At 39.9% G+C, this 10,000-nt stretch overlaps 2 protein-coding genes across 2 annotated transcripts in view; both read left to right on the plus strand.

The window, feature by feature from the left end:
* Window positions 1-10,000, plus strand: part of LOC137996603 (uncharacterized) — a 171,460-nt gene that overhangs the window by 39,658 nt on the left and 121,802 nt on the right. The gene's annotated exons all lie outside the window — the stretch shown is intronic.
* The window catches only part of LOC137994431 (uncharacterized), a 27,415-nt gene that overhangs the window by 10,538 nt on the left and 6,877 nt on the right, over window positions 1-10,000 (plus strand). Inside the window, exons 2-3 of the mRNA XM_068840002.1 lie at window positions 7,840-8,359; window positions 9,972-10,000. The exon at window positions 9,972-10,000 is cut by the window's right edge and continues 146 nt beyond it. Of these exons, the coding sequence (XP_068696103.1) occupies window positions 7,840-8,359; window positions 9,972-10,000 (549 nt within the window). The remainder of the gene's footprint in view (window positions 1-7,839; window positions 8,360-9,971) is intronic.

The following is a 10,000-nucleotide window of genomic DNA, read 5'->3' on the forward strand; positions in this document are numbered from 1 at the left end:
TGCGTAGATTTCTCTGGTGGACACCGTAGAACGATTAACGTAACGGCAATGGCGTCGAAAGTCATGTAACGCGAATGGCGTTTTAGTGGATCTTTGAACAAAATATACCCTTATGAAGCTCAATAATGGCAAGTCAATTGGATACTGAACAAGACAGGCGGTGAAATCTTAAAAGCGACGAGTAATGGACTTGGACAACAATCTGTCGCCCGTCGAGCCGTAATCAAAGTGAGCTGTAGTCCTAATATTGTACAAGTATGGTGTTTTGTACAACACTGAAATCAAATGAAAAATTCTCTAGTAACTTATGGGTTTAACAAAGACAGAGAACGAATCGAAAAGTTGGATCTGTGAGCCCTGTTATCTGCCATGACTTATTGGTTTGTACTCAATTCTGCACAGTCTTCTGGTAACAATTGGAAATTTCACCAATTCTTGTTAGTCAAAAATTATTTGAAAGAAAGCTTGTTGCCCATTTTTTACTTGATAATTCAAGTAAAGGGTTTGATGGTGAACACTGGTGGAAAACTTATTTAGTTGCGTATTTGACACGGAGTGTAATTTGACACGATTGAGTTTCTTGTCTTCACGCACATAATGAAATAGGAAGGGTTTTTTTCCTCTGATAGCAAATATGTTGTTTGTTTCAAAAAATATTTCGCTGGACAAGGTGGCCTTTATGAATTCATCATGTTGTGTAAATGTGAGTTTAACTGGATAGTTTTTATGGCAATGGTAAAGCATTTTCGTGTCAAAATAAGGTAAGCCTCTTTTTGTTGTGTTAACTTAATTAAATATCCAGTTAAATATAATATACCATGCGACGTAAACTTGATTTCCACTTTTAAAATTACCTCCAGAACCTACTTTTTGCATAGAATAAGCTTTTCGAATGATGTTCTTGTCTTCTGTGGTGATACTTGACGAATCGGGAACACTTTGTGAAAAAATATTTATAACGGGTCACACGCGCAACTTGATGGCGCGAACTTCCCCCCCTATTATGCATAACATCCACTTGGCCTTTGGACATCCCATTGAAAAAAACTCGTAAAATATTCGCGGATCGGTCGATTTCTCTGAAATTTGAAAGGATGATTGCTAACGAATATAGAAAGATTTTCACAATAACTAAAAATTCCTGTGTTAAGCATTAGAATTCGACGAAGAGGTAAATGCGACTAAATTTGTGCAAATATTAAATTATGGAAATCTTTATTACCACACAATAGCTCAAAATGATTGTTATAAACGTGTGTAATAAAGTCGCTGTTTTAGTTATTGATATAATGTGAGTCACTTAATTTTCGCGTCATGTTATTTTCGCGACATTTAATTTTCGCGTCACTTAAATTTCGTGATTTTTTTTGTAATTAACGTGCTGAGTGTCGCGAAAATTTCATGTAATAAGGTAGATACGTTTCTCAGGAACCCGACAAAGAGGGCGTCCTGACCCGACAGATGAAATCCAAATATTCAGTTAAATATGACAACAAAATTAAAAAACCAACGACGGAGGTTTCTTGGCTAAAAAGTACGTTGTTTTACTCTGAAAACGACAAACGATTAACATTCTTTCCCGTAGTTCATTCAGTTGACACAAGGTGATCACGTGCACCTGTATGGTTGCCTAACACGTGATCAATTTCTTCCTTTTGACAAAACATGACCTTTACGTTTATTCATAAAAGTCAGAGACTGCAGATATCTGGCGCAAACGCAAAGACCAAACAATGTTTTGACCTGGCATCAGATTAGACTAACAAGAACGGGAATTATGAAGCGGAAACAAAACCCTTCAGTCCTTTCTTAGTGTGTGCAATAAACGTAATAAACGTGAGTGTGTGCAAAAAACGTTGTCTTGCACCTGCAAGACATGCTGGAAAACGTCCGTCAAAGCAATTTGCAGTTAGTTTTTTGCAGACTATTTATTTAAAGAAGAAACGAGTGAATTGTACTCAAGAGCGTGTTTTGTTATCTTTAAACTGAAATTATTACCAAAGCTTAAAAAACTAAAAGACCTCAAAATGGGACAGGACATTACAAAATAATTAAACGGGTGAACTTGTGAGCCAAAGGGCCTCTGCTGGCGCGACATGCGGATGACCCCTCAAATGGTCTTAATGACGCCCCACTTGAAAAAAATTAACTGGAACACTGCAGTTCAATACCACCAAATTCAGTGCCTTCTTTCTTTGTGTAACGTGTACCACAGGCAGCCCAATTTAAGCTTTTTGGAGCTTCTAGTTTTTTTAAATTCAAGGTCAAAGAAGAGTTTTACTGAAGTACCTTATTCCACTTTATCTCTGAAAACGAGATCATTCACATTTTGATGTATGTCATTGAAACACGCCAGGTTGGCTTGGAACAGGAATCGGCAAAATACGGCAATGCAACCAAGAAAGGACGAACTTCAAACAAGATCCGCTCCAACATTTTAAGTATTTAAAAATAACGTTTAGGTGCTTTAGACAAACTTCTGAAAACACAAGCTAGTGAGATTCCCCCCAAATTTTACGAGAACTCATTGCGATTACGTTTTTATAACATAAGGGCAAAATTTTCTTGTCACTGTCGAAGCACAACGAAAACCAGTTGCCGGGCAAACGGATTAAAAAAGCACTTGACTGTTCGCTCGCATTTTAGAGCAAAACAAACAAACAAATCAACTTTTTCTTTATGTCCAAAAGAGTACAGATAATTGTTATTTAATTCCAGTTGACGGCTTAACTACAGAATACCCTGGATACCCGGATACGCAGTCGAAAATACCACCCCTCCCCAAGTAAACTGCTAAGTATATTGTGAAGTGGATACGCGGATACGCCGTCGTTTGCCTAGTTTCCAGTAACCCCGATTCGCAGTACAACCAGTCCCTAATGAAAATGCATAATGTTGTTCTTAAACCACGATGCTCGAGCGAGACAGAATGATGTATAACTTGTTGTGGTGCCTTACCGGCCTTACCAACTAAATAAAGATGAAGGTGAGCTGCTATAAGATTGATTTGTATGTAGAAAAGCGCGATGCTCGATCGAGCGAAACAAGAGCTCTACACAAAAGAACATCAATGCCTCTATTCCTCGTTCTTTGATCATTCTCCTTCTTAATACAAGTAATCTCCACATATCCATTTTAAATACTCAACATTCTTAAAGCGTTGCTAGTGCGCACGGCATCGAAAGGATGTATTAAATCACTCATTACTCTATGACTCACTAAACAAATTATAAGCACGCACCGTGAATCATGCTACATCGCTTACATATAATTCTTCTCTTTTATTCCATGGGTCAATTGTTGTCAAAACAACAAACATGTGCCCGTAAATATACTTAATCTTTTACCAGCAGCAATTAGGAACGAAGCGATGTCTTTTTGTTTACAAAAGCAAAAGGGCTCCTACAAAAGTCCTTTCGTATAACTATAAAGTAAAAATGTACGATAAATAAACTCTGCAAAGTTCAGAATATTTTGGTCATTCCAATTTATAAACGCTAGCAACATCTTTTAGAAATTCTTTAAACAAATCTTCGCCGCGGTGAACATATCGCCAAATGAATTCTGCCAAATAAGAAGAATAATGTTCTTTCTTCCTTCCGTGAGTTGGCAAATTCACCTTTAGCTGTCTCCATTGACCTTCTATTTTGTTTGTGTCAAAACCATCCGGCCTCACGAATTCCACTGAATGATTGACACTTTTGTGTATGTATCCATATTTTTCTAGATTAGCGTACGCCTTCCAAAGGCCCTCCCTCTGTAGGTTTTTGTTCTACATCTGGGCAACAGAAAATGAGGGGACAGAGACGTAGGCTCAGGGAGTTGGTTGGGATATGTCATGTCCACGAAAGTTATTTTTAGACGAGCGGAAGTCTTTGTTCTAGCGGAAGTCTGTCTTCCGAGACGTCCGCATGCAGTCTTGTCTCGCTCTCAGGTTCTTAGTGAAGAGAGAAAATGGCGGCGCACGTGGAAGGCTAATGAATATTTATTTTCTTTCAAACATCACACCGAGGTTGGCCTTCATGCGGACGTCTCGGAATACAGACTTCCGCTAGAACAAAGACTTCCGCTCGTCTAAAAATAACTTTCGTAGACATGACATATCCCAAGGGCTGGACCGGGAGCCTCCTTCTCTGTCCCCTCATTTTCTCTTGATCTGGGAACAGCTAGAAAATTTGCGTTACTTGATCTTAGATTGCAGGACAGCCTGTAGGGAGTGAAGTTCAGAAAGTTAACTAGGGGCAAAGCCCCTCAGCCGGAGCTTTAAATATTATAAGTAGTATCTTGAAGGTTATTCTATAATTCACAGCTAACCAATGTAAGTCCTGAAGGACGGGAGATATGTGATCAAACTTCTTTGTCCTTGTTACTAAGCGGGCTCCTGAATTCTGAATTCTCTGTAGCTTTTCAATTTGTGTTGAAGGAAGGCAATAAAGTAGTGCACTGTCACTTTCTAACTTAGATCTAGAAGTGACAAAGGCATGCACTAATCTTTCAGTACCAGATTGATCAAGATATTTGCGTATTCTACCAGTGTTCCGTATAGAAAGCGATGCTGATTTACAAATGTTATTTACATAAGCAGAAACATTCAGATGCCTATCTAAAACTACTCCTACAATAGATTGCGAACTGAATTGACGGATTGAACTACAGTTCCATTTACTTCTATGCCTTGTAATACTTCCGTCTTTGTAAACCTTGAGGAGAAATGAACACCCTCAGTCTTGCCAGGATTGCAAATCAGAGCATTATTGCACACCAAGTAATTATGACATCCCTGATGCAGAGTTCAGACAAGTTTTGCTAATGGGGTAGCACGGTCTTCACCAGACTGCATCCGTAAGTAAAGTTGTCTGTCATCTGCATAAATCATACAGTCTATATTGTGGCTATTGATAACCTCCTCCAACGGAGAAAAATACAAGGAGAATAGCATCTGCCCCTAGACCGAGCCTTGCGGCACACCAAAAGCCAGAGGTTTACTGGAAGACACTCCATTTTTCACAGCAACTGACTGATACCGTCCTGTCAGGTAGGAAAGAAACTAGTCCAAGATAATACCACCAAATCCATACCGGTGACAGAGTCGATCAATTAGGCGGGAGTGGTCAATGGTGTCGAAGGTTGGAGACAGGTCTAACAACACCAAAATCAGCTCTTGCCTTGAGTCGATAGATAGAAGGAGAAGGGCCGTCTCCAGCAGGCCCTCCTTAACAAGATAGTTTAGAGTTTGAATGGCCACAACTCGTTCCATTAGTTTTGATAAGAATGCAATGTTGGTGACTGGACAGTAAGAGGCAAAGTCCTGCCAATCCTTTGCAGGTTTCTTAAAAAAAGGATGTACCACACCCTCCTTTAGCGAGCTAGGAAAAACCCCTGAGGCAAAAGACGAATTCATGATGTTTGTGATTGGGGTGGCCAGTAAATCAATGTGTTGCAGTTCACTAAGCGTGTTGGAATTGGGTCTAGACGGCATGACTTTGCAGCTGACTTAAGTACCATTACAGTTATGAAACACTTGAAAACAGCAGAAAATTCATTGAATGAACTTTTACAAGACACTTCCGCAGGTGGTATAGCATGTTTCATCATTGACCTAGTTGAGCAGGACAGACTTTCACGCAGCTTCTTAATCTTTTTATTGAAATGCCTGCTAAATGACTCTACAAGTTCGGGTGGAGACACATGAGATGGAAGTGGGCTGATGGACTTCACTTTGAATAGCCCATCAATCATTCGGAACAACCCATTACTATTAGATTTCTCTATTTTGTTGCTGTAATAGTCCGTTTTTGCTTTATCTAAAGCAACGTTATATGGTAGGCATTTTTCCGATAAAGTTGACGGTGAATTTCTAGGCTCAATGAAGACATTTCCAGTTCTGTCTTGTCAATTTTTTCTTATCTTATTTCCTTTTACCAACATAACTGCTAAAAATCTAGTATTTAGTGACCCTTCGCCCTCAATGGCCACGGGTCAATAGTTTTAGTATCACCCAACTAGTCGGACAGAAAAGCCAATAATAAAGTTAGCAAATGCAAATTGAAGAAATATTTATTTGGGAATAAAACGAAAGAAAGCGTCACGCTTTTCGCTTGGACTATTACTAATAGTCCTCTTGTTGCGTAGCCAATCAAAATGCGGGATTTGCATTAGTCTACTAAATGACTACATGACCACTCTGCCTCATAACTTGTAGGGAAAACTGGTAACGTTAATGGCAACGGAGGTTACTCAATAGTGGTGGCTCTCATATCATCTGTGTTGCTATGAGGCCAATTTTTGCCGCTTACATCGATCAGGAACCAATAACAAAACGTATAAGCAGTTTAGCTACATGTTTGCTTGGTGGCGAGCAAACAAGCTTTCAATCATCGACTCAGTATCCCCTTTCTGCTTGTACTGTCGCTGGGATTTTCTTCAAGGGATAGGAGGATCAATAACAGCCAGTACAGACTTGAAGTGAATCCAGAGCTTATCAGCTGGGGTCGGCCACTTCATGAAATCCAGGTTGCTTTGTGGAGTCTTGCATGAATGATATGTGAGCATCGTTATCGGTCAGATCAACTCCCCGATGAATACTTTGCCCACATACCATGTATCATCGGACAGAGCAGCCACCCAGTCTCCAGCGACAGGAGCGACCTCTACTTCCTCCGGACATTCTTTGAGCAGGTGCTGCTTCCACAAGCGGGGCGATTCTGGATTGAATCTGCCATTTGTGAAGCACTGCTGGCAGTGACATGATGTTTTTCTTGTGATGACCTTCCCACGAAAGATGGCTGTAACAGCGTGAACAGATATTGTACCTGGTAAAGGTTTCAGCTCACCAAATCTCTCTGTTTCTAATTGAGCTGCACTACGGGTCTCCTTGGAAACAAAGCAGAAAGCAACAGAGCTTGAAGACGAGCCTCCAACACCATCACATGGTTAATATGGGGTATACAACAAGCACTTCACATTACACTCTAATCAGTTAAGTCTGTTGAAATATAAAGTGCTTCACGGCCAACATTTGCAAAAACGTAACCCTTCATTGTGTTGAGATCTTTGTTTGGTAACGGAGGTTAGCAAAAATTATTGGACATCCTTCTCATAATAACTATTCAGACAATATTTGCAACAAACAAGTGAACAAGCTGTGATTCTGAAGCTTGTGGGGATATAAAGAAAGTGAATTTTCAATTAAACAACATAGCGGTGGACATTTCAACCGCAAGGAGACATCAAGTTGCCTAGTGGTTTCTAAGTAAGCAACCCGGAGATGAATTTGAGGTCACCGACAACCGAAGACACATTAGGATGGCACAGTCAGTTAGTGCGTGACCTTTGTGCAAGAGGTCCTGAGTTCGATTCCCGGGTCTCTCATCCTTGTTTCGACTTCTTTCCTTTCCGTGTAGCTAATTAGCTTTAAATACCCGTAAAACGGAGCACTGATAAAGAGGGGGTATTAAATTAAAATGAGCGCCCCGTCGACCTCAGGTTTGTCAGTTGAATTACTGTTACGAGTTATCGACGTTAAATATGGTTACAATCATCAGAACGGGGTGCAAAATAGTTCCAGCTGGTTGAAAAGATTAAAGAAAAAAAAGAGAACTTAATTGAAACAGAAACCGAAAGCCCTTCTTCGTTGAAAAGTACCTAAAATATTCAAAGCCCGTGTGTTCGGAAATCCTCGGCAAAATGACAAAAAGAAAGAATTCCAAAACGAAGACCAACTGTTAGGTTAATTTAACAAGATCAAAAGGTGCAAAAACAAAACGTTCATAGAATCCTTCTTAACACAGTGAATTATCCAAAATGACAGTGTTAATGTTGCGTTTATTTTCTTTTTAGATTCCCTCGGTGAAGTAGATTTGACAAAGATCATGTTACCCCTTCTCTTACTCACTTTTTCTCTCTTGGAGTTTTCTCCCCAAACCAACGCCATATTTCTTCCTTACTGGTCGAAAGGAAACCACTCGGATACGACATTTCATATACCCTACTATGCTCTCGAACTGGAAGGCTCCAAAAGAAAATCTCCAAAGATGCAGTACTACACAGACTTGGCGAAGAATTTTTCTTTAGATTATCGCTGCGAAAAAGGACTGGCGGTCTCAATTGCTTGGCATACCTACTCGCCTTACTCTATCCTTTATAGAGCCACAAATAAAGGAATCCCTGGTTTGACCGTAGATGGAATGTTCTCTGGGATTCTAAAGGCTGCTTTGTCAAGCTGTTGCCACAAAGATACTAAAGTTCTGTTTGGTAAATATCTGAAGTCTGTGCGGAATGCTGAGAATCATATTGAAGACGACACCTTTGATCTCACGTTTCCACTTTATGGATATGATTCATCTGTCAACTCATTTAGGTAAGACAAATTAAAAACTTGAAAACGAAGTACTAAAGTTCTGTTAACTCTAAAACGCAAACACGCGCAGACGCAAGCAAACTGAACAAGAACAAGTGTCTACACAATTGTTTCAGGTGTAGATGCTTTTACTTCGTGTAAAAGACACACATGACGTAAAACAATAGAACAAAAATCGTGAAACAATACCTAATCAGAATTCTAAATCCCCAAAGACCCCTAAAGCTTTTGTTACGTCATGTGCGTCTTCTACACGAAGTAAAAGCCCAGAATTGACGCAGGTGTAGATAAAAGAGAGAGAGTAGGTGTTTGCGCTTCACCTTTAAACCAAACTGACGCAATCCCCAATCCCTAAACCAAATTAAACGGAGACAATCACGCATGCAAAGTCTCTTAAAATGTCCTTGAGTTCATTTAAGTTCTTAAGGATTCTTGTTCCCAGCGCGTCGGACGCGCTGGTAACGAGATAACAGGCCGTTACTGCTGCCCAGCAGAACGGAAGCGGGTCGCTCTAGAATATTCCAAAACCGGAACAAGAAAACTCTGCTTTCGGTTGAACGATTACGCGTGCGTGAACGGTCTTCTAACTATGCGTGGAAAGTCAATCTTTTAGAAATACGGCTTCTTCCACGACGCATGGGACTACGCTTTCGAGAGGTTAGGAAAAGCTGAACTCTTCCGAAAAAAAGCTCATTATGAGGCCTTTTAAGAATATAATGTACAATTCGCAGGGGTCAATAGCTTCTGGCGCATAAAACTCTACAAACAATTTTCAATTTTCCCTCGAAAACTAACATCCGGTTAAATGACAGGAAATGAAACCGTTTTCCAACAGCCAATCAAAATATGGTCTTTCTTGGATTTGTCCAGAGTCTTTCTTTCCCGGCCGCTGCCCAAGGGAACGATGAATCTGGGAACGAGGTTGGTTTTTAAGTGGACAGCACATCTGTAATCTCACTTTACAATCATCTCCGACCCCGTAATAGGAAGTGCCGTGATAGTTCCCAGAGTTGCCTTAGCCAGGAAATTCATAAACCTCACGTAAAATAAGTGCTCCCATCTAAAGAACGCAAAGGCAAGTTTAATCCAGGGAGAAGGCTCCATTTTTCGTGAAACAAAGTAAAATTGACCATAAGATCAATAACATCAGCGTTACTTCCGTGGGATCAGTTTTCTGTCCGTTTGTTTAGTTAACTAACAACAGAGAGGAGCAATGTGGAGCAGTGTTACGGCATTGATGGGTTCCATTCCCAGACTTGGGTTGTGGTTGTGGGTGGAATTTGTTGGTTCTCTGTTCTGCTTTGAGAGGGATTTTTCGGCCGGGTTCACCGGTTTTTCCATCTCCTCAAAACCAACCTATAATTTGATATGAGTTGAGTTGATTTAATTTGCATTGATTAGTGTACAGTGTCCAATGCGTGCCAATGCTAAATACACTTGGCACTTAATATAAATAAGTATTATTATTATTATTATTATTATTATTATTATTATTATTATTATTATTATTATTATTACGTAAGAAGAGCTCTGTTACCCCACTATTCATTGGGTCATAAAAGGCAAAGAAACGCAAATGTTTAAATCGTTGACTTTTCTTTTCATTCCCAAGGGACCGGGCATTCATTGGCGTAGTGACTG

The sequence above is a fragment of the Montipora foliosa genome, chromosome 3 (genome assembly GCF_036669935.1).
Source record: "Montipora foliosa isolate CH-2021 chromosome 3, ASM3666993v2, whole genome shotgun sequence".
NCBI classification, from domain to species: domain Eukaryota; kingdom Metazoa; phylum Cnidaria; class Anthozoa; order Scleractinia; family Acroporidae; genus Montipora; species Montipora foliosa.